This window comes from Bolinopsis microptera, chromosome 10, assembly GCF_026151205.1.
Source record: "Bolinopsis microptera isolate Bmic1 chromosome 10, MBARI_Bmic_1.0, whole genome shotgun sequence".
Taxonomy (NCBI): Eukaryota; Metazoa; Ctenophora; class Tentaculata; order Lobata; family Bolinopsidae; genus Bolinopsis; species Bolinopsis microptera.
Genome location: NC_087081.1, coordinates 10,577,345 through 10,605,178, shown reverse-complemented (window position 1 = coordinate 10,605,178; position 27,834 = coordinate 10,577,345). Strand labels below are relative to the sequence as shown.

General features: G+C 37.6%; 3 protein-coding genes across 3 annotated transcripts in view; 1 reads left to right on the top strand and 2 right to left on the bottom strand.

Moving 5' to 3' along the window:
- Positions 1-27,834, bottom strand: part of LOC134822382 (probable ATP-dependent RNA helicase ddx6) — a 111,823-nt gene that overhangs the window by 35,002 nt on the left and 48,987 nt on the right. The gene's annotated exons all lie outside the window — the stretch shown is intronic.
- LOC134822379 (uncharacterized) lies at positions 981-26,427 on the top strand. Its single transcript, XM_063833405.1, has 24 exons — positions 981-1,036; positions 1,264-1,368; positions 1,757-1,844; positions 2,349-2,413; positions 3,507-3,618; positions 4,116-4,247; positions 4,412-4,525; positions 4,668-4,765; positions 5,004-5,139; positions 5,470-5,576; positions 19,102-19,193; positions 19,586-19,647; positions 19,964-20,110; positions 21,429-21,500; positions 21,679-21,790; positions 22,086-22,152; positions 22,324-22,457; positions 22,661-22,742; positions 23,275-23,437; positions 23,667-23,782; positions 23,894-24,062; positions 24,648-24,786; positions 24,954-25,033; positions 25,392-26,427. The coding sequence occupies exons 1-24, from the start codon at positions 984-986 to the stop codon at positions 25,509-25,511; spliced, it is 2,565 nt and encodes an 854-aa protein (XP_063689475.1). The 5' UTR covers positions 981-983; the 3' UTR covers positions 25,512-26,427.
- On the bottom strand, positions 6,009-10,360 carry LOC134822381 (deleted in malignant brain tumors 1 protein-like). The gene is made up of 6 exons (XM_063833408.1): positions 10,261-10,360; positions 9,365-9,670; positions 8,502-8,810; positions 7,582-7,887; positions 6,715-7,203; positions 6,009-6,531 (listed from the first exon to the last, which is right to left on the bottom strand). Exons 1-6 carry the CDS (start codon positions 10,304-10,306, stop codon positions 6,140-6,142), a joined length of 1,848 nt encoding a protein of 615 aa, XP_063689478.1. The 5' UTR covers positions 10,307-10,360; the 3' UTR covers positions 6,009-6,139.

The window sequence follows — 27,834 nt, the reverse complement described above, 5'->3', positions numbered from 1 at the left end:
GGGTGACTGACTACACTGCCTCATTACTGTTTTTCAAGAACACCACTCCTACTTGGGAGCAACTCGGTTACAGACTTAAGCTGTCCAGAAATTAACATTACCATCCCTGCAACCATCACAGACTACCAACTATGCAAACTGTTGCGTTAAGCAGGGCTGCTCCCACTTACAAGCACCTTGCAGATAATAGTCTTATGGCTAACAACCCCAATATCACCAATGCTTTCTGAAAAACACAAGCGTAACCAGAACCTAGAATACTCTTGAGGTTTGCAATTTTCAATTTTTTATCGCATATGTCTTTTTCCCTTCATGACTTGTGTGTTACATCAAAGATTCCATATGTTTTAATTGTGTGATTTACTTCATATCTTTCCAGGAGCCTCGAGTGTTCAAACCTGATGGTACTGTTACAAGCCGACTGTACAGTTCAAACAGGACTACATCCCTACATATCCATATTTCTTACAATATTGACAGGGTTCACATCAGTCACATGCAAATGCAATGGGTGGATATCACCAGTGCACAAGATAGATTGATTTATTTCTTTGGTTAATTGGGCTTGAACTACCTTTTAAGGATCTGTTACCTTCATAGATAGTTTTCAGGCACTCCGAATTTGGGCTTCAACTACCTTTTGAGGATCTGTTACCTTCATAGATAGTTTTCAGGCACTCCGAATTTGGATGATAAAGGCATGGGCAGCATGCACACAACGCAAATACCAATAACCTTCAAGGAAGCAAGCTAATTATAGATTGAAGCTGTCAGTTATATTCCAGTTACAACACCAAATTTGGCAATTTCAAGTTATAGCAAATTGATTCCATTAACGTTGTCAAGATTATCTGTTTATTTATCGCCAACCTATTTAACTTATTTTGCTATTTTCATTGCTTGTAATAGATTAATATTTTCTCTTTGGTATTATTGTCGTCTTAATATATGTTGAGAATAATTGTTATTTTTATAGTATGACCATGGCCTCCACCTCCGCGAATGTGTGTCTTGTTTGTAAAGATGCCATGGACAGGTAATCACTATTAATTATAGTGATTATTATTACTATTCATTATGAATTGATTTTTATCAAAACACTCTTTCAGCTGCAATACCACAATGTCTTTCCTTATGGAAATAATTAATTAAAAACAAACTAAAATAAACAGCCAGGTAATCTTAATTAACATAGTATTGTTTGGAAATAAATCAAGTAACCAAAAGGATTATTCATAAATTAATCAATCAATGTTATTTCAGAGTTGACTGTGGTCCGAATGTTACACTTCCCTCGGTAGGGCGGGTTCACATGAAATGCTTCAGATGTCAAGTTTGTAATGTCCCTCTCAACCTCACTACTTTCAGGTTAACAGTTCACTTCTTGTTTAATTATGTGCTTGATAATGTAATCAGTAAGCAGTGTATAGAGTTTATTGAGGATTGAAGGATTAAAATTATTATCACTTTCACTCGTTACCGTTCAAGCCCTTAGTTATGTAGTCTTTTTGAGCACTTTGCAGAAATCAAATCATCACTAATTACTTTTTAGCCAATGAATAAGCTATACTTTATGTATAAGTTTTCCTCTAACAGTTTATGTTTTGTTATGCTGTATGTACTTTCTAGTGTGAAACTAAGTGTATCATTAGTTGCGATGGATCATCATTCTTCTCGATAAGAGCTCACAGTGGATTTGAATATTCAAAATATTTACATACCTGACGTCGGAAATCAAAAGCTAACACCTTGACAGGTTTGAGAATCATGCAATGTTTCTGACGTGCTCAAATCACACAAGCTCTGACACTGCAGAGATATCTGGAGCTGTAACCAAGTTCAAGGTTTGTCTCCTATCTCGTCTCTTCACAATGGAATAACCACGTTTTTTACTGATTAGTGCAAAAGTTTGTGTTATTCCTCAGTCACTGAGTGCCTGATCGAGATAATTCATTCTGTTATGATTTGCTATTATCACGCATTCGAGAAATATGTCTTATCAAATGATAATTGTGTTCATTGTTTTTAAAATGAATGTTCATTTTCCCATTTTTCCACTTAATCCTTATTTACTTTGATAGGGCGAGTCTAATGGGGTTTGAGCTGATCTTATGTATCACGTGTTCTGTTATAATGTATCACGTGTTCTGTTATAATGTATCACGTGTTCTGTTATAATGTATCACGTGTTCTGTTATAATGTATCACGTGTTCTGTTATAATGTATCACGTGTTCTGTTATAATGTATCACGTGTTCTGTTATAATGTATCACGTGTTCTGTTATAATGTATCACGTGTTCTGTTATAATGTATCACGTGTTCTGTTATAATGTATCACGTGTTCAGGGGAGGTTCTGCCCAGCTGCCCTACTCACTGAATATCAGAACACCAACACCCTCAACGCTGAAAGGTACTAATTAATTATTATTCAATAAATTAATTAATTAATCAACACCCTATCTCTCTCTCTCTCTCTCTCTCTCTCTCTCTCTCTCTCTCTCTCTCTCTCTCTCTCTCTCTCTCTCTCTCTCTCTCTAAAAACATCGGGTACTACTCATCAATCATCCCGTATATGGAGTGAGAATCTGTCGAACCTGTGCTTGCCCTTACATACCAGGTACATACCAGCCCACACCCCAACGTTAGATTCCTGTTAATCTCTAAATTATGGGATTAATAACTTTAATAGTTTGGACAGGTGGTATAGAATAGTGTTGGGGGTTTTGTTTTCTGTCGTGTACTATGTTTACTAACCATTATAAAGCAAAAATGCAGTCCGCTTATAAAGGTAGATAATAAGATAAATAACTCCATAAACATTAAACAACTTTATTTTTTCGTCACTTAATTCTTTTGATTACTGGTGATCACAGGCTTTCGTTATTTTTTTAAATCTAGACACTTATTTTACTTCGGAGTATTCCAACAGCCATATTGTTACACAAGTGCAACCAGCCAATTACAGGAAGCCGAAGGATTTGTTTTTCATTTCCGGGAATTTTTGCTTTCGTAAAATTGGCGAAGTTTATCTTGCCTTCTATCTTGACCGGGAAACCTATCCTACCATTTTCGCTATTTCAGTCATACATACATGAAATAAATTGTCCATTTTCCCACTGTATTTTATCTTTCTAAATGGTTGTATTTATTAACTTTAGAGCTCAATAACAAATTATTGAATTGCAAATATTTGTTGATCTACAAATACACGATACATACTACATAGATAGGTTTACCAATAGTAATACAATATATATAATATATAATTAAATACAACACCAGGACCGCCTGACCCTGTGTAATCCCGACATCTCCTGGACATGTAACAATACTAATATTCTTATTACCCCAGATATTAGAGTCAGTGTGTACAACAAGGTTACTTGGTAATGCAAGTGTTTCGGTTACTAATTAATAACTCACAGCACTAGTAAGTTCCAACCCTGACTAATAACTGTTTTGGTTACTAATTAGTAACCAACGGTAACCCTGATTTTCCACAGAGCAGTACACGCAGTTGATTGTGGATCCTCCTACATCGAGACAAGCTCGGACAGGTTTATGGCAGAATTACGGACATTCCAAAGCATAATCCTCGCTAAATCTCAAATAAAGGTTTTTACCGTTCATTTTTGCATTTTCCTTTCATTATTGAGCGTATTTGAAATAACCCTGGCAACGGACCATGGTAACAGCTGGAATTTGAGTGTATTTGAAATAACCCTAGCAATGGACCATGGTAACAGCTGGAATTTGAGTGTATTTGAAATAACCCTAGCAACGGACCATGGTAATTGGTAACAGCTGGAATTGGAGTGTATTTGAAATAACCCTGGCAACGTACCATGGTAACAGCTGGAATTTGAAATAACCCTAGCAACGGACCATGGTAACAGCTGGAATTTGAGTGTATTTGAAATAACCCTAGCAACGGACCATGGTAACAGCTAGAATTTGAGCGTATTTGAAATAACCCTGGCAACGGACCATGGTAACAGCTGGAATTTGAGCGTATTTGAAATAACCCTGGCAATGGATCATGGTAACAGCTGGAATTTGAGCGTATTTGAAATAACCCTAGCAACGGACCATGGTAACAGCTGGAATTTCAGGAATGTTTCCAAGACGTTCCCCCTAAAACGAACTGTATAACCAGCAATCACCTGAACACTAACAAACTGTGTGAGTGTGATGAGAAGTTCTGGATTGAGATCCCGGCTCAGTACGATCTAACACCCATAGAGGCAAGTCTTGATATTGAGACTCTTTAAAGATTAATCAGCCGTAGCAGTTGCTTTATATCGATAATTATAGCATGACGGCGAAAAGCTGACTGCTAAATGTTAAGAATTTGGAGGCGTTAGATAACACGTCATTAATTGGTTATTAATTTGTGATCGTGTTGCAGATTGAGCTTCACGAAGACGACATATACAGGGTACACTTTAGCGGGTACGATCATTGGAATTACTATACAGTCGAGGACGGAGCTGGGCCCTGTATTCTCAGCTTTAAACAGGAGGTAACAAATACCATAAATACCATAAATATTATGATCAGACTTGAAACAACGACACAAATGTATGTGATGTTATTAGTTAATTGGTTTTAAGAATTGATTGATAATTGAATATTAATTAATGTAACGTTTTGTTGCATACCAGGTCACATCAGGAACAAGAGAACACTTTAGAATATTAGTGAGGGGCTATTGTCACATTGCACACGGCCTACTACAACCTACTGCTATTACTGCTAATAGGTAGGTTTGTCGAGAGTCCTCCCAAACTTGCTTCTCACGTGCACCAAGAAGGAAACATCCGATTCCTATTAATTCTGGTTCCTTTAAGTTGGGGCTCTGGATTATTGTCCGTGAGAAATCGCACCTATTCGACATAACATGTGCGGTATTTCCTTGTCAATTAACTGTTTTGACAGATTGAAATTTGTCATTTTGTTGTAAAATGAAACTGTGAATGTGATATTTCCTTTTGTTTCAGGTACGAGAGGGACGAAGTGGTTCGAGCGGTAGGAAAGGAAATGGGATTCACAAACCCTTTCGTCACTGTCTCACATCATCGAGCAAAGAGAGAGCTTCTGAAGCTGGACGAGGCTTTCTTCAAGCGACAATTTAAGGTTTTCATTTCAGTTTGGGTTAAAATTAAATCAATCCAGCTGGGCATTTCGAATTTTGAATAGCTTAGTGTTGATCAATAACCTCTGGATAGCATGCGAATCTTCGAAGATGCGACTATAATTTGTGATATGTGCGCTTTGCGAGGTTTAAGCTTATAATCAGAGCTTAGCACAATATTCATAATAATAATTAATATATGAGTAATATTTGTGGACAGGAAAGATAATACGCTTATTAACAAGACGCCCTTGTTTACCTGTTAATAGCTCTTTAGATGAAATAATTACTAATTTCCATTTAAAATCAATTAATTAACTTCTAACATTAAGGTAGGAGTGGTTTACTTGAAGGAATTCCAAAGTAACGAAGAGGAAATATTCAGCAACCAACCTGACAGCCCCAGATTCGAAGATTTTCTCAGACTTCTTGGTAAACGGTGAGTTTGTAATCGTTAATTTGGGGATTTTCCAGTCGGATTAAATTTCTATTCTATCGCTTGCAGTATCTTAAGGTTATTAAAATGGATTGTTCATTTATTTTCATCAGTCACCACCACCACCACCATCACCACCACTACCACCATCATTACGACCAGCTTGGTACATTCTCCTAACTAAACGCTCTAACAGATTCTTCATATTTCGGCGGAGCAACATTCGACAGAGTTTGTTCTGGGAACACTGGCTCCTCTCGTATATTATCTTTTCTCATAATTTTACACATCCACTCCACGTTTATAAAAAGTGGCCTCTTGAAAAAAATTCGTCATTTTTTGTTTCTTAATAATTTTCAGCTATAATTCTTTATTTATAATTTTATAAATCAATTAAATAATTAAATGGAAAATATCAAATCGACTCATTCGCTTACGAGAAGTTTGCAAACATTCGCCGAAAATGTATTTAACAAATTGGGAATTTTTAAAAATTCACATCTTCACAAAAATTCGATTACGGGGTGGCCGTACTTAGGTTAACGTGGATTGTTCATTTATTTTCATCAGTCACCACCACCACCATGACCATCACCACCATCACCATAACCACCACTATAACCCATTACGTCTTCATAGCTTGGTACAGTCTCTTCACCAAACGCTCTAACAGATTCTTCATATTTCGGCGGAGCAACATCCGACAGAGTTTGGTCTGGAAACACTGGCTCCTCTCGCATAATATCTGGCGGCGCTGGAAACACTGGCTCCTCTCGCACATTATCTGGTGGCGCTGGAAACACTGGCTCCTCTCGCATATTATTTCGTACAGTTTTATTCTTGCGTTTAACATGATAAACATAAACACCGACCACGATAACGAATAATATAACCAAGATTATAATAACAATAGTCGTTGCGGGCATTTTTTTACTCTTGCTCTCAGTCTCATCCCTTTCTGAAACAAAAAATACGGTTGATTTAGGCTTTGTTCATTGATGAATCGTATAAATTGCAAAATCCAAAACAAACTTTTACTGATGATAACTTAGTGGTGGCGTCCAACATAACTTTCAATCGATAAGTTGCAATTAAGGAATAATTATCTGTCAATTAACTAAAAAACCACCCACTAACTAACCGGAGTCTATGTAATAATAGTTTGTCGCAGTGTCCTGCCAATCTCTGTCAGTTCTCATGAACTTTATACTGCTCACATTTTGTCCCCAGTATTTGCTCCGATCAGACCATTTACCATGACATGTCCCGGAGGACACTGTTGTGTCTAGGACCTGCACTCCGTTACAACGAATTCTGATTCTATAACCATCTTTTTGTATTACCCAATGCTTATCTATATCTCTAGATAGATATGACGGGAAATGGCGCACATTATTCGTATCATCACAAAGCAATAGATCGTACACCACAGCGTCATAGAACATGATAGAAATACCTCCTACTAACCGTTCTTCTTTATTATGAAACATTACCACAATCTTATCATTACTACGCTCAAAACTAGAAGTTTTTAGGTGCAGGTCAAACTTTTCCAGGTCAGCTGGAATGAGCCGGGAATGTTGCCACGCTTCTTTCCAACTTATATCTGTTCGGTTGTCAGTTTCCTCACCTAGAATGAAATCGGTCACTAGCTTTTAAAATTCTTTCACGATTGGTTTTGTAAGCCTACAGTTTGAGGACCTAATTGCGTCATTTTAGTGCAATTTTTGCTCTCTAGATTATTATTAATTTTTCTTCCTATATTAGAATTGAACACGTGGTATACTGCGTCATATCACGTGATACAGGAGACCTGGGACCAAATTTTGGTTTCTATAAGTGAGCGGGATAGTGGGTCAGGTTACAGGTGGGAGGTACCACAAAGTCCTCATATAGTCAGAGGAGTGGTGAGCTGAGCCTGAGGATTGGGCTCGTTTTGCGACTCTGGCTAGGGATTTTTGTTTTGGGAGAAGGACGTTGCCTCTCCCTAATTATAAGATCGACTCACCAATTCTATTACACTGTAGAAACACGTCTTCACTACGATCACAATCGTGTGATAATGAATATGAACATGAACTCCATTCACCACTGCTGCAAGAAACTTCGTCTAGGGTAGTATCATAATTTGACTGGATGTCCCACTTACTTCCGGATGTCCAACTCATTTGACCATTGTATCCCATTTTACGACAAATAGCGTCAGCTGAGTAATCAGTGAAATAACCGTCACAAACTGTTCCTCCTTTGCCGATCAGCAACCCAAGAATTCCAGCGCCAACAATATGACCATTCGTATCTACTAAACTAAAATCTGCAAATTCATTTCATTAATAATATCAACTCTAGAATCTAAATGTTTAATGATTTGTTTATTGATAATCCCTCTCCCTCTCCCTCTCCCTCTCCCTCTCCCTCTCCCTCTCCCTCTCCCTCTCCCTCTCCCTCTCCCTCTCCCTCTCCCTCTCCCTCTCCCTCTCCCTCTCCCTCTCCCTCTCCCTCTCCCTCTCCCTCTCCCTCTCCCTCTCCCTCTCCCTCTCCCTCTCCCTCTCCCTCTCCCTCTCCCTCTCCCTCTCCCTCTCCCTCTCCCTCTCCCTCTCCCTCTCCCTCTCCCTCTCCCTCTCCCTCTCCCTCTCCCTCTCCCTCTCCCTCTCCCTCTCCCTCTCCCTCTCCCTCTCCCTCTCCCTCTCCCTCTCCCTCTCCCTCTCCCTCTCCCTCTCCCTCTCCCTCTCCCTCTCCCTCTCCCTCTCCCTCTCCCTCTCCCTCTCCCTCTCTCTCTCCCTCTCCCCCTCCCTCTCCCTCTTCCTCTCCCTCTCCCTCTCCCTCTCCCTCTCCCTCCCCCTCTCCCTCTCTCTCTCCCTCTCCCTCTCCCTCTCCCTCTCCCTCTCCCTATCCCTCTCCTTCTCCCTAATAATAAGATCGACTCACCAATTTCATCACACTGTAGAAACACGTGACCTTCATAATTACCACAATTGTGTGATAATGAATATGAACATGAACTCCAACCATCACTGTAGCATGAAACTTCGTCCAGGGTAGTATCATAATTTGACTGGATGTCCCACTTACTACCGGATGTCCAACTCATTTGACCATTGTATCCCATTTTACGACAAATAGCGTCAGCTGAGTAATCAGTGAAAGAACCGTCACAAACTGTTCCTCCATTGATGATCAGCAACCCAAGAATTCCAGCGCCAACAATATGACCATTCGTATCTACTAAACTAAAATCTGCGAATTCATTTCATTAATAATATCAACTCTAGAATCTAAATGTTTAATGATTTGTTTATTGATAATTGCTCTCCCTCTCCCTCTCCCTCTCCCTCTCCCTCTCCCTCTCCCTCTCCCTCTCCCTCTCCCTCTCCCTCTCCCTCTCCCTCTCCCTCTCCCTCTCCCTCTCCCTCTCCCTCTCCCTCTCCCTCTCCCTCTCCCTCTCCCTCTCCCTCTCCCTCTCCCTCTCCCTCTCCCTCTCCCTCTCCCTCTCCCTCTCCCTCTCCCTCTCCCTCTCCCTCTCCCTCTCCCTCTCCCTCTCCCTCTCCCTCTCCCTCTCCCTCTCCCTCTCCCTCTCCCTCTCCCTCTCCCTCTCCCTCTCCCTCTCCCTCTCCCTCTCCCTCTCCCTCTCCCTCTCCCTCTCCCTCTCCCTCTCCCTCTCCCTCTCCCTCTCCCTCTCCCTCTCCCTCCCCCTCTCCCTCTCTCTCTCCCTCCCCCTCTCCCTCTCTCTCTCCCTCTCCCTCTCCCTATCCCTATCCCTCTCCTTCTCCCTAATAATAAGATCGACTCACCAATTTCATCACACTGTAGAAACACGTCTTCATAATTACCACAATTGTGTGATAATGAATATGAACATGAACTCCATTCACCACTGCTGCATATAACGTCGTCCATAGTAATATCATAAGTTGACTGGATGTCCCATTTCCTACCGGATGTCCAAAACATTTGACCATTGTATCCCATTTTACGACAAATAGCGTCAGCTGAGTAATCAGTGAAATAATGGCCACAAACTGTTCCTCCATCGAAAATCAGCAACCCAAGAATTCCACTGCCAACAATATGACCATTCGTATCTACTAAACTAAACCCTGCGAATTAATTTCATTAATCTCCAAGGGAGGTACCATTTAACGAAAAAAGTCGATAAATATGTAAATAATAGTCATATGGAACTATCCTATGAACTGGAAATTCGAAAATGGTGTCAAACACGACAGCAAGGGGCCATGTAAACTCTGTCACGTTTTTATAGTGTGACAAAATTTACAACTCACTGCCGGCCGAATTTAATCGATGTATCTGATAAAGATATCGTTGTGACGAAGTTTACCTAGAGGATGAAACGATTATCCTAACAATTGAGGGTTTACATAGTTTCATAGCGTGACAAATTTTACCTCATCGTGCCGTTTAATAAGGTCACTAATATTTACCATTATCCTCAAACTTCAATGAGCAAATTCGTGTCCAAATAGCAAATTCTATTACTTAACACATTCTTCATTCGCAGTTTGCACATTCAAATTTGTCGTTAAGCTGCTGACACTAGTAGAAATATCAAAAATTCACGTTTTGAGCAATTTTACCTTCTCTGTTCATTATAAAGTTACTAGTGTAAAATTAGGATCAATAAATTACGTTAATTATTTTACGAAAGATGATTGTCAAGATTGCCCACCTTCAGAAATATTTGGGCAGAGAAGAAGTACCACCAATCCTATCATCTTGTTATGTAATGTTGTTGTTAACGCAGTTCCATAGACATATAGCTAGATAAAAATTGATAATGAAACAAAAGAACACAAAACAAGATGAAAATGACGATATAAAATTAAATACTCAATAACTTCCTCGACAATGTTGAATTTCTCCCTGATTACATTTGTGTCTGTATCACGTGAGCCACCTCGGAGACTCAGAGAGGAGGGGTTGGAAAAGTTTACTGATTGCAGTTCTCCATTCTAGATCTGTTAACATCTAGCTTGTATAGTAAACATTCACAGAATTACATATCTACAGTGTTTCATGAATTCAATGCTTGTTCGATCGACCCTTCAATTGACCGGTGAACACATAAAATAAACGTTAGGATGACAGCGGCCTTCTGGCTGCTGGTGTATTATAAGGCAACAGTTTTTGCATATAATGACGTTCTTTAATACGCAAATATCAGATAATTTGTAGAATTATAAGCAGATTTTTGGGGCCCGGGTATTTGTGTCCAAGATTTCCACTAAAAGACTGCAGACTTTATTACTATTCAGAGTTTTATTTTACATTAATATGGATATTAATGATATTTACCAGGTCATAACGTTACAAGGTATTTGGTCCGCCTTGAAGAAGCCATGGTGGCGAAACGTCGGTAATAACGTGTGTGTCATTTGTATGCAACTCAGAGGAGATAAAGCCAATCTCAATTTCAATTCAATATGATAGACCCTCTGACAAGGGCAAAGCGTCAAATATACGCTCCAAATTCAAAAGACTGCAGTATTTAAAAGCTGGACTAAAGCACTTTAACAAAACGAAACGGCAACGACTATAATGTAACTTGATATTTGAGTTCCAATGTAAGGGCTGTACAAGGAGCCACCCGTATCATGTTAACCTCATTACTTTATATGCTTTAACAGTGACTAATATAAACAATACAATTGGAATGTGTGCAGAGTGTGTATATTGTACGTGGGAAGTGCTTCAGGTGTTAAATCTTTAAATAGAATAGGGAGGAAGATCCTAATAGTTTATATAATAATCTCAGAATGTGTGTCTGTGTTTCTGTCTGTATGTCTGTCTGTCTGTGTGTCTGTCACGAAATCCTCCCCGAACCTCCACGTGGTGTGGCCTGGTTGGCACTAACGGGTGGTGTGCTCTCTTGTTGAGTACAAAGGTTGGGACTTGCCAACTCAAAGTTCCCATAGGAACCAGGAAGTCAACACTAACAGCTACCAAGCACCAGGAAATTTCTCTTTCAGATATCAGGTTACAAGATAGTACACACACAAACGACGATACGTTAGACACAGATACATAGCTCTAAGAGCTATTAAATCACCAGGAAATTCTCTTTCAGCTTTCAGGTCCCATCGAAGTCACCCACCACAGAGCTAGGGATTCCAATTCGCTGACACACGCTAGACACAGGCTCGTGATAAGACAGTGTTAGGGATGTCAACTCTGACTACGAGGACACACTGATAGCGAGAATTCCTGGCACTTCTTCATCCAATAACCACTTTTCAGGGGACCGGGTTAGCTTTGCCACACTCTTCATTGAAGTGTGACTGGACGCTCTACAATCATCTAGTAGCCAGCAGTGTTTGACTGACACCCCTACTGCAACTGGTTCTACTCAGTTCTACAGCGGAAGTTCTCAACACTCGAAAACAGTTCATCTCGGACATCCTGCAGAGATGCTTTTTCACAGCCTGCCCCATTACACGGGGAACCCTTAGATCTACAGTACCCTGTTGGACAGCATAGCTCACTAAAGCATAGTGGACCTCTTTAGTTCTGAGACGCAAAGCTAACCGGACCAGGAATAAACATCAATGCAATGCTTAGGGGATGCAAATAGGACATACAACGTTTAAGGACACGTTCATTGAAGTTTGAGGATATTGGTAAATATTAGTGACCCTACTGAATGGCACGATGATGTAAAATGTGTCACACTATGTAACTATATAAACCCTCTAACCCTAAGACAATCGTTTCATCCTCTAGATAAACTTTGTCGCATAACGATATCTTTATCAGACGATAAGATATCGCTTAAATGCGGCCGGCAGTGAGTTGTAAACTTTGTCACACTATAAAAACGTGACGGATTTTATATGGACCCCTTGTTGCCGTGTTTGACCAAATTTTCGAATTTCCAATTCATAGAATAGCTGTATATGACTATTATCTACATATTTAGCGACTTTTTTCCTTAAATGGTAGCACCATGTAAACTCCGTCACACATTAAGAAATTTATATGAGGGATGTTTATGACATCCTGACAAGAAATGCCGAATAGTCTAGCATTATTTTGTGAGCTGAATGTGTTTGCAATTGTTCACATATTTCATTGTTATAGGCAAATACAAATACAGAAGGCAGAAATAGGTAAATTTAGTCACATAAATTTGTATGATATCTCAACATACATGTGAAATTGAGTAAATATTAGTATACCAACTTAAACACCCTATATTACGTACTATGGATCAATTAACAATATTTCAACCATACGCCGGTCATATAAATTATTATATGGCAGTGATATGTCAACATTGGATAAATTTCAACACCTGAACAGGGTAAAAATTTGTAAATTTCGTCACAAAAAAAAATTATAATTTTATTTGCTCCGTGTTGGCAAAATAACAAATTTATCGACATAGTGATGGTGATAAAGTAACATTATATACTAATTGAGGTATGATTCTTCAAAATAGGGGCAAGAAATGTAAATTTCGTCACATCAGCCATTGCATTAGTTAGATAGATTTTCTTTCATATCAACTGCCCTTATTATAGTTGGAATGGATTTATACAGGAAATATAGAAACCGATGCCCATTTTTCATCACATTGAAATTATACTGTTGGGGCAGGAAAAGTAAATTTCGTCACATTTCGGTAAATTAGTGATATCAAACTCAGCATTGTTAAACTTGAGTTCTGATTTGCTGAAAAATAACCTACCAATATTTCCTGGAAGAATATTGAATTCTAATCGGGGTATGGTTCTTCAAAATAGGGTCAAGAAATGTAAATTTCGTCACATACGTCATTGTAAAATTTAGATACATTTTCTTTCACATCAACAGTCCTAATTATAGTTTGAAATGATTAATTCAGAGATAAAGGAAATATAGAAACCCATGCCCATTTTTCATCACATTGAAATTATACTTTTGGGGCAGGAAAAGTGAATTTCGTCACATTTCGGTAACTTAGTATAATTAAACTCAGAATTGTCAAACTTGAGTTCTGATGATCTGCTGAATAATAACCTACTAATAATTCCTGGAAGAATATTGAATTCTAATCGGGGTATGGTTCTTCAAAATAGGGTCAAGAAATGTAAATTTTGTCACATACGTCATTGTGAAAATCTAGATACATTTTCTCTCACAACAGCAGTCCTAATTATAGTTTGAAATGATTAATTCAGAGATAAAGGAAATATAGAAACCCATGCCCATTTTTCATCACATTGAAATTATACTTTTGGGGCAGGAAAAGTGAATTTCGTCACATTTCGGTAACTTAGTATAATTAAACTCAGAATTGTCAAACTTGAGTTCTGATGATCTGCTGAATAATAACCTACTAATAATTCCTGGAAGAATATTGAATTCTAATCGGGGTATGGTTCTTCAAAATAGGGTCAAGAAATGTAAATTTTGTCAAATACGTCATTGTAAAATTTAGATACATTTTCTTTCACATCAACAGTCCTAATTATAGTTTGAAATGATTAATTCAGAGATAAGGAAATATAGAAACCCATGCCCATTTTTCATCACATTGAAATTATACTGTTGGGGCAGGAAAAGTGAATTTCGTCACATTTCGGTAACTTAGTAAAATTAAACTCAGAATTGTTAAACTTGAGTTCTGATTTGCTGAATAATAACCTACCAATAATTCCTGGAAGAATATTGAATTCTAATCGAGGCATGTTTCTTCAAAATAGGGTCAAGAAATGTAAATTTCGTCACATCAGCCATTGCATTAGTTAGATAGATTTTCTTTCATATCAACTGCCCTTATTATTATTGTGACAATTTTTACATCAACTGCCCTTAACTTGAATCGTCCTTATATACAGTTTTCCCGCCTTCCAAACCAAAATCAGATATAAATGATTTCGGCAATTCACCCAAAATTTTAAATTCCATATATAATGTGACAGAATTTACATCATTTCCCAATAAGTGCATGTATTTGCTAACTTTTCAAAACAACATATTTTACTATGATTGGTAGAAGAACCATCAAATAATGAGTTGAAAGGGTTTTGAGGACACCTCACAGTAGAAAAGAGGTATCGTATTCTGAGTGTGACAAAGTTTACGAAATATTGCCTTAAAACCGTTCGATCCCTGCCCTTTAGCCAAATGTTGTAACATAATTGTTAGAATGACCTAATGTACTATATTTTAAACCAAAAAAATGCTAATTGGGCAGCTATGGTTAACACAGTCACAAAAATGTGACATTTTTTACATTATAGTACCTAAAAACAATAAATTGTATTTCTGAGCCGTGTATATGGAAGTATGGGTCACGTGGCTAATGTCCAGAACTTCTGAACACGTTATTTTTTTTGGTTTACCAATATCCTTAAACTTCAACATGAACGTGTCCATTAACGATTTCGTATCATTTTGTGACGATGTTTACATCAACTGCCCTATACTTCAATCAACTGTATCCGTGTATCGTCCTCATATAGAGTTTTCCCGCCTTCCAAACCAAAATCAGATATAAATGATTTCGGAAATTCACCAAGAATTTCAAATTCCATATAATGTGACAGAATTTACATCATTTCCCAATAGCCAAGTGCATGTATTTGTTAATTTTTCAAAACAACATATTTTAGGGCTATGATTGGCAGAAGAACTATCAAATAATGAGTTGAAAGGGTTTTGAGGACACCTCACAGTAGAAAAGAGGTCTCGTATTCTGAGTGTGACAAAGTTTACGAAATGTTGCCTTAAAGCCGTTCGATCACTGCCCTTTAGGCCTACATTGTATCATAATTGTTAGATTGACCTAATCTACTATATTTTAGACCAAAAAATGCTAATTGGGCAGCTATGGTAAACAATGTCACAAAAATGTGACATTTTTTACATAATAGTGCCTAAAAGCAATACATTTTATTTTTGAGCAGTGCATATGGGAGTATGGGTCACGTGGCTAATGTTCAGAACTTATGAACACGCTAGATTAATATATGTTAAAATTAAACCACTATCGTCAAAAACGCTGTTTTAGAAATTTACCAATTTCCTCAAACTTCAATGAACGTGTCCTTAACGATTTACTCTAACTTTTGATTCATTTTTTAGCTCGACCATACATGGTATCATTTCAGGACAGATATTCCTTCTTCAGGTTCATTGAGTAAATCGTACCCGCTATTTGCGTTATACAATGGCAAGTATCTGGACTAATGATAACTTAGGATCTCAGATTCCCAGGCTGCATTTAAAGCGCTTAACAGCACCAGTTTTAACTCCAGGTTCGTTCTGAACATCTCAGACCAACTCAACTCACTAGGTATTCTCATCGAGCAAAACTTCGTTCCAGGACATGAAGGAGTATACGGTAAAGAACTAGCGGACGATTTCGCAAGGGACGATCAATCCAACAACATCCCCATAGGACCAGAACCCTTCCTCCCAATTAGGCCACACTCAGTGACAAAGGAACATTCCACTTGAGATGTTCCTTCACAAATATAAATACAGGAACTTTAATTTTTCTGGAACTCACATCAGATGGCTTACATGGTCGCTTTCAGGATAGGTCACAGCCCACTAGTTTATTTTCAGAACGTGGCAAACAATGTCAACTTCGAGACGCAAGATTGTGAACACTTTTCAGGAGAAGCAGAAACATCCCAGCACCTCCTCTGCAAGTGCATCCAGATCATGACGTTCAGAATGAGGATAATTGGTAAACTCTACCTTAAAAACAGTAAACTACAATCATACAATCTTCAAATTTGTGGAACAGTCGACAAGACTGGATAGGGAAAACCCTTTTGGGTAACCTACAAGGATTCTTCACCAGGAACTTTCGCTAAATCCCATATTAGGAACTCAACCTAGGCCCATCTCCGCATAGAGACATATCTCCCAGGCTTTGACCTTGCTCGGAAGTCCCTTGTCTGCCCGCAGAAGTACTACAACGGAAGTGGGTTTGCTCTGAGACAGGTAGTGACAGCTTCAAGACTCCAGGGGTCTCAGGGTCTGTTGCATTGATATTTATTATTTTATGATTTCGTATATACTTTGGGAGTCCTGGCGTGCAGCTAGCAGGAGTTGCATTCTGTGGGCACGGTGAGAAGGCCTCCATCTTTTAGTAAGAGGCCAGAAACCGTTGACCAGAACAGAGAGAGAGAGAGTGTCTGTCTGTATGTCTATTGTCTGTCTGTGTGTATGTGCGCGTGTAATTTCTGAGCGGCTAATTAAGAAAACTGTAAGAGTTACGGGACTGGTTTTTTTTCGGTATAGTTTCGACGAAGCCAAATGATACTTTATTGATCCTAATTTTATAACATTGTGGGCCTTACATTAAACATTAATCTAAGAATGTGTGTATGTCTGTCTGTGTGACTGTGCGCGTGTCAAGAAAACGGTAAGAGTTATGAGACTGGCTTTTTCGGTATAGTGCCATGAAAACTCTGACGAAGCCAAATGAAAAAGGGTTTTTTAAATCGGTTTGTGGTAAGTGGTTTAATTGATGGTTTTGTACCAAAAATATGACATAAATGGCTCTCTTTTTCTCCCTCCTCGCCTTGCTCTCTCTTCCATTACTAAATATGTAGCTGCATATGTAGCGTTGGTACATGAATCATAACTAGGTTTGCCGCGTAAGATTCACTATCGTCTTATAAGCTTATTAGGGGAGGGGGCACTCATTGCGGTATGTTTGGACTGTAGAGAGAGTTAATAATTCCATACGACAATATAATGCGTGTTTTCTTATTTAATAGGCGGGTTTATACTTTTGCATTTCAATTGCAACAGTGAAGTCCCGGCCGTAGGCACGGGTTACACTAGTAGAATATATAAGTATACAGTGAAGCTAGAAGAATTAAACTGCCAAGTAAAGTGCCAAATTGTCTTCGACATCGGGAAATATTTCCTGTCAGTCAATGAAGTATGATTTGACACATATGGTTGTGGGCCTGCTAAGGGTTCCATTATTTATGCTGATTATGCAGTTAGGTATGCACTAGGGTGCTGTTTAACCAATGTAAGAGAAGTTAATGGCATTTCAAATATTTCAGGAGGAGATTTAAAATATTTAAAATATTTCAGGGAGATACACCAAAAACGTTTTTGCTCCGAACATCGATTTTATTTTATATTATGGTTAAATAGACAAAAAGAATAAGATTGCACACCTTCAAAATTTTCTAAAAATATTCCCTCATCGAGAAAAAAAATATTTTTCTTTTTCGAAAATTTTTAAAATTTGGAGAAGTCTGTCACTGTAATACCAATAGTTCGGCCATTTTAAAAGTTTTTTGGCTGATTTTTTACTGAACATTACTTACACTCCGTACAAGACAACCCTATAAAGGATTATATAATTGAACAATAAATGACCAAGTTACAGACCGAACAAGGTGAAAAAAGAAAAATTGGGATTTTTGCCTACAACCAAAGTTGTTCATTTTACCACTCGCCCAGGTCATCAGATATCGCTTCAAAAATTCTTGTGAGTGTAGTTGATGATCATGGAAAGCTTTTTGGAACCGGATTTTTCTCAATTTTGAGTTTTAAGCTATGAAATGTGGCCTAAACGACTTAGTAAAATTCATCGTAAAAAAGGGCCAAACATGGCAGATTTAAGGCTTAAAATGCCTATAACTCAAAAAGTATCAGTTCTTTTGAAATAATTTTTACAGAATCGTAATCAGCTTGAGAAGACGAATCTTTTAGCACCAAATAGGTGATTTTAGAAGACAAATTGTCTTAAATAATTTTCCAGCTCGAACACAAGGGTCCCCCCTTGTATAAATTTTGTACAAATTGTACACATTTTTTTACAAATTTTGTGTCTTGAACTATTATAAATTTGGTACTAAAAGATCTGTCTTACCAAGCTGATAACGATCCTGTAAAAATTATTTCAAAAAAACTGATACTTTTTGAGTTATAGGCATTTTAAGCCTTAAATCTGCCATGTTTGGCCCTTTTTTACGATGAATTTTACTAAGTCGTTTAGGCCACATTTCATAGCTTAAAACTCAAAATTGAGAAAAATCCGGTTCCAAAAAGCTTTCCATGATCATCAACTACACTCACAAGAATTTTTGAAGCGATATCCGATGACCTGGGCGAGTGGTAAAATGAACAACTTTGGTGGTAGGCAAAAATCCCAATTTTTCTTTTTTCACCTTGTTCGGTCTGTAACTTGGTCATTTATTGTTCAATTATATAATCCTTTATAGGGTTGTCTTGTACGGAGTGTAAGTAATGTTCAGTAAAAAATCAGCCAAAAAACTTTTAAAATGGCCGAACTATCGGTATTACAGTGACAGACTTCTCCAAATTTTAAAAATTTTCGAAAAAGAAAAATATTTTTTTTTTCTCGATGAGGGAATATTTTTAGAAAATTTTGAAGGTGTGCAATCTTATTCTTTTTGTCTATTTAACCATATTATAAAATAAAATCGATGTTCGGAGCAAAAACTTTTTTGGTGTATCTCCCCTTTACCCCTTAAAGTATTTAAAATATTTCAGGGTGACATTTAAAGTATTTCAAATATTTCAGGGTGACACTGAAGGGGTTCAAAGGTTTTAGGGGCGGACTGGATGCTATCAGCAATCAGACCGGCACTGAGTCTGTTTATACTACTTGGCGAGGTTTACTTTTTAACAATATTTTGAAACTTTCAACAAAAGTTACCACAAAGATGCGAAAACACGTCAAATGTTACATAATCACTTGTTGGCCAATTTTTGACCTACTTCCCTCCTCGGCAATCAGTATTACACATAGCTATTGTATTGAAATCACACTCGCATATTCATTTAGAACCCCCTTCCCTCCCCCTCAGTGATTACGTTATATATTACAAAGTTTCACATAAAAATGCAGAAAGAAATATGCAATTTCCTACCACAGTATCCACACTCTCAAACTTGTGATATGTATTCCGGATTCCCTTTACATTCACATATTGGGTTTATATTCTCAAACTTTTTCTTGTGTTTGAGTAGTAAGTTAATGTTATGAAATATTTCCTTGTGTTCAGGAAGCGAGTTCATGTTTCACGTATCCACACTTCTGCCATATTCTTACGAAGATCTACAGCAGGTAAATTAATAAAATGTCCACACTTTTCGGGATGTTTGTTTTGTTATATTGCACAGATAAATTGACTTAAATCTATGTGCGACCTTCTTGACAAGCGTCCTAGTTATGTTTATTTATGGATTAAGAATTGATCTGATAACCTTACACTTGACTGGTCAAGTGTATAAATTAATAAATTAACTATACTGTCCTCAGAATAGCTGTTGGATCATTAAAGATATACAAAATGGAAATTGCGTTCTTCATATTTTATCTCGGACGTAATCTAATTAATTATCTAATCAGATAATTACTTAATTAATTATCTCCTCCCCAGCTGCAGAGAAAGAGACACATAGGTAACGACATAGTGTGTGTTGTGTTCCTTGATGGACCAACAGTACGGTTCAGACCCTCCTGCATCAAGTCTCACTTTCTTCATGTCTTTATCGTAGTCAGGCCTGTAGCGGGCGGTGGATATAATGTGAGTCATAGCTAATTAAATAATTAACCAATTAACTATTTGTTTAATTAAGTGTCACCTTCGTCACGTCTTTATCTTAGTCTGTCCGGTTTCAGGCAAGGACTATAATGTGACTTATACCAAATTTGAAATTAGCTAATTAACCGATTAACTAATCAAATATGTTATTAACCAGTTTAACTGTTGGATAAGTGAGAAGACGTTCTAATAAAAAGAAATTAATGAAGTTTTATAGATTTTTCTGTAACTTTTCATCAGAATCCCTCAAACTTGTTGTTATAACAACTATTAATATAGTAGTGTGAAAGTAGTTATCAAATTAAGTAACAGCCTGAGAGAGAATAATCTAAATTACCAACGACTAGATAAGGGGAGACATAGAATTCAAAGTAAATATACACACTATCCACACACAAACATACGTACTACCTACATATAAAATACTAAGCCCATAAATCACCAGCCGTCAGATGTTAGTATCACATCAGAGTTCACAATAATGCTATAATTTGGCCAGATCTGTAAAATGTGTGCTCGTTCGGCCTACACCCCGACAGCAGCCCTATTGTGTCACTTATCAGCAGTGTCATATCATACCAAATAAGCGTTTCTTGTTTATCCAGGTATCATCCCCAAATCTATATTTGATGTCATACTTTAGCGCAGATTTCTTTTTCCACCAAGGTACATGATGATTGTTTTAAATCCAAGAAAATGATCACATGCCCCTCTCAAAAGTTACAAGCCCATTCTCTTTAATAAGTTACTTTGCGTGGTATCTATAACCGTATATGGCATAAATGTTTAGGTTGGGGGATCGATTTCGAAATCAAATTTTGCACGCTTTTGGATGGCGCGCTTATTTTAAAATACAGAACACCGCGCGCACGCATCATTTTTTAACGCCGTTTGTGCTTATCAAAGACGCTTCGTTTTACACTGGCAACATGGCATACTGATGAGAATAAACCAACGAAAATGACTTTGGAATGGGGAGGTTATATCTTAGCGTCAAACTGAAGTCTGTTAATATCTGAACTGCAATAAAATATCTCGCCAGACCATTTTACTGATAAGTTGATAAAAAATTAGAACCATTTTCGGTTCTCCTGTGACCTGTCAACAAACCAAAGTGATATACTAAAGAAATTTAGGAGCAAATTAATATCGTTACAAAGAGAGACAACGAAGTGTCTGTCACTAACTTTCACGTCAAAGCAAATTCTTCTGCGAGCTCGGTAAAGTTTTAAAAAGCAATGAGATCAAAACTTCAAGTAATTCATTTGGAACCTATTGATAACAAATATCTGCATTTCAGGTTGCACTCGTTGCGAAGAATGGTGTCCAACTGTTTGGTGCCCAGTGCAGTCCTGACTACGTATTTCAAAGGGTACAATTTGGTCTTTGTTCTTCACTAAACAATTTCTTAATTTCAAATTTAGTTTTAGATTTTTCCGTGAAATTTGAGTCTTTGCAGAATGGAAAGGTTTATATTCTTATACTTCAGCTAACATCGATAACTGGTGTTTATATTGTTTTTATGATTTAAAAAACCAACCAATCTCCAGGACAACGCATTCAGAGACTTCATACTTTGCAAGATTGTTAACGGTCAACATGCTGCATATAACGCATCTAAATTCAAGATTATGATAGAGCGAACAAGACACCAGATGTTAGGTAAGTAACACTGACACTCGACAGTGTGGGCCTTTCTTTAATTAAAGGTAGGGGAACCTAGTAATTGGGGGAAATACTCATTGTTGTGCTTGGGTAGCTTCATAAAACGTTTTTATCTCTTCCAACAACTCGCTTAGTGAAGCGAAGGCTCTAAAATTTTCATTCATTTATGGCACATTTTTTATTTTTGGTAAATCTTGAAATTCTGTATAAATCCATTTTCTTGAATTTCTGTTTATGGTTAAGCCGATATGTTGCCAATAAGACCTAAAGTTTATAACTTATATTGTTGTAGGAGACTTAGTGCAAAAGTTTCGAATGGATACAGAGTCAAAGAAGCGAGAATGTCACATGGAAAATGGGTAATTGTTACGAACTTAGCATTCTTAACATTTTAGTATTTATTTCTATAATAAGCTGTTTGATTTAAGTTTCTGGTGTCATTTTCATCCATTTCTACCATAACAGTTCATCCGAATAACCCAGCATCGAATACAAAATGTCAGATGAATAAATTCAGAACATTCTCTCAGACGAGGAACGTGGCTTCCGTTCGGTGCAGTTAGACCCCAGTCACCGCTGTTGGACGCCGTATTTGAGAGGTACGAGAACGCCAACAAGCTCGGCAAAGATCTGGAGAACGAATATGTTTCTAGTACAATAACAGGTGATTAAAAATGTTTCCTTGTGTTTAGCTAGATACATTTGGGGAAAGATAAATTCGGGGAAAGGAATCATCCGCGTAAAATAAATGTTTGAGGTAAATCGGGGGGGGGGGGGGGGGGCGGGATTTGGCATTACAGTTATAGATGGGTGGTGAAATAAGTTTATCGTCATAACAATTTTATTTAGACTCTCGTTCTCTTTTAGAATTGTGCGACGTTGTCATTGTGGCTGGAAAGAGTAAAAGTCTTCTCTTTGGCATACGGGCCATAATGGCTGTTCGTTGCAGGTACTATTTTTATTTCAATATTTTAAATATTTCGCTTACTGTTAAATCGTCATTTCCAGAACATTGATGTTGGTTATACTGGAACAAAATAAACCACAGAATTATGATAAGACTTGTTGTACTCAATAATTCCAAAATCCCTTAGGGTGTTTCAGAAGCTGCTGGTTAACAAAATCCCTTCCCCTTAGGGTGTTTCAGAAGCTGCTGGTTAACAAAATCCCTTCCCCTTAGGGTGTTTCAGAAGCTGCAGGTTAACAAAATCCCTTCCCCTTAGGGTGTTTCAGAAGCTGCTGGTTAACAAAATCCCTTCCCCTTAGGGTGTTTCAGAAGCTGCTGGTTAACAAAATCCCTTCCCCTTAGGGTGTTTCAGAAGCTGCTGGTTAACAAAATCCCTTCCCCTTAGGGTGTTTCAGAAGCTGCTGGTTAACAAAATCCCTTCCCCTTAGGGTGTTTCAGAAGCTGCTGGTTAACAAAATCCCTTCCCCTTAGGGTGTTTCAGAAGCTGCTGGTTAACAAAATCCCTTCCCCTTAGGGTGTTTCAGAAGCTGCTGGTTAACGCACCACTGCATGACTTTGACAGCCGCTTGTTGAGACCGAAGGAGAGAAGGGAGTACAACTTGAATCCTGGAGACTATCCTCGGAAGAAGGGGTCCACTTCAATACACGGCGAGAAACACAAGATTACTCTTCCTAAGGTACGAGTTTTAGTGTTTGCGTATGTTTTTCGCAACGTACAAAATTCAGAAGTCACCATTAAACCTCAGAACTATCAGTAACTTTTTACATAATGGAGTTTAGAAAAATGCATAAAAAGTTATTTAAAAGTACATCCTTGCAAGACTTTAGAAACACCCTGTTATCCCAGTATGTTAATATGTGACATGTATTTAACATTTATACAAAATATATCCTTGTGTTTAACAGGTGACAGTGGAAGAGTTCAACTGTAAGGTAATGAGTGTTGTACTGCAGTATATACACACTGGCAGTTGCTACATCGTTACAAGTCATCTTCCCAGTCTCATAGCTGCAGCAGACAGGTAAATTTATAGGTTACCAGGTTATTATGTTACCAGATTGCTATGTAACTAGGTTACCAGGTTACTACTAATTACTACTACACTTCTATCACGTTAACCTTTTCATCCCAGATTTGACCTGCCCGAACTAAGAGAAGCGTGTTTAAAGATCCTACCGTCAGCCATATCCTTCGATACCATCATAGACATGCTGAACGCCATGGAGTTTTTCATCCAGTATAAAAGTGTTAAAAGCATGCTACAGAAACTCCTCGAGTTTATTGATCAGAACATTCGTGATGTACGTTTGTTTATGATTAAATAATGTTACGGTTTTTCCCCCCTCAATATTTACTTAATGAAGTGAAACAAGCCACTTGACTGGCAATCTGTTCTTATATCCTGTTTCCATGACAAACGATCTTATCTCCTGTTTCCATGACCACAGATCTTATCTCCTGTTTCCATGACCACATGTATTATCTCCTGTTTCCATGACCACAGATCTTATCTCATGTTTCCATGACAACAGATCTTATCTCCTGTTTCCATGACCACAGATCTTATCTCCTGTTTCCATGACCACAGATCTTATCTCCTGTTTCCATGACCACAGATCTTATCTCCTGTTTCCATGACCACAGATCTTATCTCCTGTTTCCATGACCACAGATCTTATCTCCTGCTTCCATGACCACAGATCTTATCTCCTGTTTCCATGACACAGATATTATCTCCTATTTCCATGACCACAGATCTTATCTCCTGTTTCCACGACAACAGATCCTACCTCCTGTTTCCATGACAACAGATCTTACCTCCTGTTTCCATGACCACAGATCTTATCTCCTGTTTCAACAGATCCTACCTCCACGTTTCCCGGCAGGTACTGAGTCTGCCCTCGTTTTGTAACCTATCAGAACACGTGCTGCAGCTGGTATTTGCACGTGACCTGGATATTGACGAGATCGCCAAGTTCAACGCTGCCATCAGATGGGGCAAGAACTTCTGTGCTAAACAGGAAGGTAGGCTGAAGCGTTTACAAATTAAGCCACCTAGAATCTAGATTTTATAAATTTTGATATTAACCTGTCGTGATTGAATGAATTATTATATAGAATTGTATATAGAGCACTAAATGAGTTTTAAAATATATATAATTAAATAATTAATTGATTTTGCAACTGTTCAGGAAGGGATATGAAGACGGTACTCCAGCAGCTGGTGAATAAGATTCAGTTTCATCTGATAAAACCAAGAGAGCTTATGCAGGTCACGTGTTTTCACTTTCACTTTATCACATTTAACAAATTATATCGCTGATGCTATAGTCCCTTATTTTGCTTTCGCTTTCCAGATTTCACTTACCTTACTCGGGAATATTATAGCGGGTTAATTTATGACTGGGAAAATTAATGACCGGGAAAAATATGGCGGAATTTTCCAAAACCCACCAAGCATCAAAATGTATTACTATTAGTTTACCTTACTCGGGAACATTATAGCGGGTTAATTTATGACTGGAAAAATTAATGACCGGTAAAAATATGGCGGAATGTTCCAAAACCCACCACTTTATCCCAGTCATAATATTCCCGAGTAAGGTAAATCTAACTCTCCATCCCACCAGGTTGTGTATCCAGCAGGGGTAGTTCCTGATCACAAGCTTATAGTTGCTCTGGCATTTCAAGCAGACCCCCGCTCGGTGGAGGGGATAAAGGGTGCCCCTGTCCTCGAACACACCGTGTAACCTTTACTCACGTGATGTCATCACAGTGTTACGCGACGTCATCATTTACCGTATCCTTACTCGGACTCTCATTGTTTGTGCAACTATGAACTATGCAGGATGTTTTCGCCTCGCTTGCACTCGAGAAATGCCAATGACTCTTTGCGATTAAATAGCTTCTGAGGACTTTAAATTTCAGTTAAATCGGAGAACATGAAGATTTAAATCTATATAGTATATATTAGTATATTTGTGATAGAACAGTTTCTAAACTGAATTCTCGTAGCCCTTTTCTTTGATAACAAATATTACGGTTTTGTTGCTTCAATAATTTGATATGATATTTTCCTGAATAAAATAAAATAAGAATAAAATCTTTTGAATTCATCTGCTTTGAATCGTTTTGTTGCTTCAATTCTAATTCCATTATTGATTTTAACATTGTACTCAATAAGCTTTGTCAAGCTTATGTTAACTTAAAATTTCATTTATTAATACATTAATTACATTTATTTGTTGATTCACTTTAATTTTACCAATTTATTTATTGATTGTTTGTGTCACCGCCTACAGTTACTGATTTATAATTGTTGCGCCTGTTTATAATTATAGGATGAAATATTAGTGAATGATTATCTCAAATTGAATTGATGTTTATTATCTCTAAAAAGATATATATTGATAATAGTAATTAGTTATATGTTACTGTTCAGCGACTATAACCGTATAATATAATAGGCTGACGTTACCCTCTTTGAGATCGTTATAGTCAAAGTTTATCTTATTTTCAGATTAATTTAATTTATTTTAATTTATTTTAATTTATTTACTGTTGCTAAGTATTATTCAGAGTTATGGGTAACTGGTGAGGGTTTTATCATGCTTCAATTATATCAGATGAGAAGAATGTCAGAGAAGAATGTCAAAGTGATTTTATTCAAGGTTGCTCTTTTGATCAATTGGTCGAGTATATGATGATGATGAAAATCTTAAAATAACTGGCTACAATGAGCATTTTATTAACAATAAATAGTAAAGATCAAAACTTCAATTTCCAAAAGACTAATAATTTTAAATACCTACCTAACAAAATTACACCCCGTTAAAACGTTATAAAACATCAGTAATTTAGTACAAAATTAAAGATCTTAACAATTTCTACACTTCAAAATACTAGAATAAATGTTCATAGAACACAATATTTGACTTTACCAGTCACTTGACGTTTCAAAGTTAAACTGAGGTTAAAGATGCAGTTACAAAAGGCCACTGGTTCTCAATGGTTACTGAAACAAACTTTTTCCAAAATAAAAGTTTTAAAGCAGTCCATATATCTGCTTTTCTTTGAACTAAACAGCTCAAATAGAAAAACTCATTCCCTTGTTATTAAAACAATATTTAATTTAAAGGTGTTTGTTTTCAAATAAGCAAAGTCCAATAACACTTTACTACACTTCAATATACTTGGTATTTCATTCTTTATCATAGTAGTAGCAAAATTAGCAAAATTAGATGCTATAATAAACCCTTATCTTTTCGAAAGATTAATCTTTCACTTAAGATGTAGCCCCTTGCTTTCTACAATTTCAACGCACACACTTATAAACATTTCGTCCCTTGAACAGTTCAATATGATGGAGCCCTGCTCAGCTGCTAGATCGACCATGGACCTACCGCTGTTACACAGGGTGATGATTCGTTCAGCTTGACATTGTAGATTCGCGTCCACAAGCTCACAACTTGATAGTAGGTGCAGTGCTGTTTGTTCATCCGAGCCACAGATGCATAGCGGAGAGGCCACTGCTCTGTCAACTCTGAAGAGAAACGAGTTCAGTAGATTGTTCTTGTACATGAGACTCATAACTAATACTTCCACTTCGCGGCTCACTCCAAAGGGGATAGGAAGGGGGTTGCAGGAGACTCTTGGAATTTCAGACCATCCTTCCGTCAGAAGTAGGTTTTGTAAGCTCTCTTGCCAAAGAAGCTCTGTGAATTGCTGCATCATTCCTTTAGTGTACTTATAAATCTTTTTGGGTAGTAACAGAACTTGTTCTAGATTTCTCTGGGTTAAGTCACAGGTCTGACCTTCAGTGCTGAAATGTTCTACTTTCCATATTAAGAATTTCTGCACGTCTCGAAGATGGAAGAGTACTGTTGGGTTCATTTCATCTAGTTGAGTTCTCACGAAGTCAAAATGAATGTCGTCTGAGTCATGGAGAACCTTAAGGTAATGTTTGATCGAAATTACTCTCCCCATTGTTTGGAGTGGTGGTACACCCAGAATGACTTCAAGAATGGCCCCGTGTACATTGAAAACAGCCCCGACTGCAGCTTTAGACACTCT

Excerpts from the sequence above, each read along its gene's own strand:
- LOC134822379 (XM_063833405.1), top strand. The coding sequence starts at position 984 with ATGGCCTCCACCTCCGCGAATGTGTGTCTTGTTTGTAAAGATGCCATG. Across the intron at positions 5,140-5,469 it reads TCTTCAAGCGACAATTTAAG|GTAGGAGTGGTTTACTTGAA; the intron begins GTTTTCATTTCA and ends TCTAACATTAAG. Across the intron at positions 22,743-23,274 it reads ATAATGGCTGTTCGTTGCAG|GGTGTTTCAGAAGCTGCTGG; the intron begins GTACTATTTTTA and ends CCTTCCCCTTAG.
- LOC134822381 (XM_063833408.1), bottom strand. The coding sequence starts at position 10,306 with ATGATAGGATTGGTGGTACTTCTTCTCTGCCCAAATATTTCTGAAG. Across the intron at positions 9,671-10,260 it reads CTGCCCAAATATTTCTGAAG|GGTTTAGTTTAGTAGATACG; the intron begins GTGGGCAATCTT and ends ATTAATTCGCAG. Across the intron at positions 8,811-9,364 it reads TCTACAGTGTGATGAAATTG|ATTTTAGTTTAGTAGATACG; the intron begins GTGAGTCGATCT and ends ATGAATTCGCAG.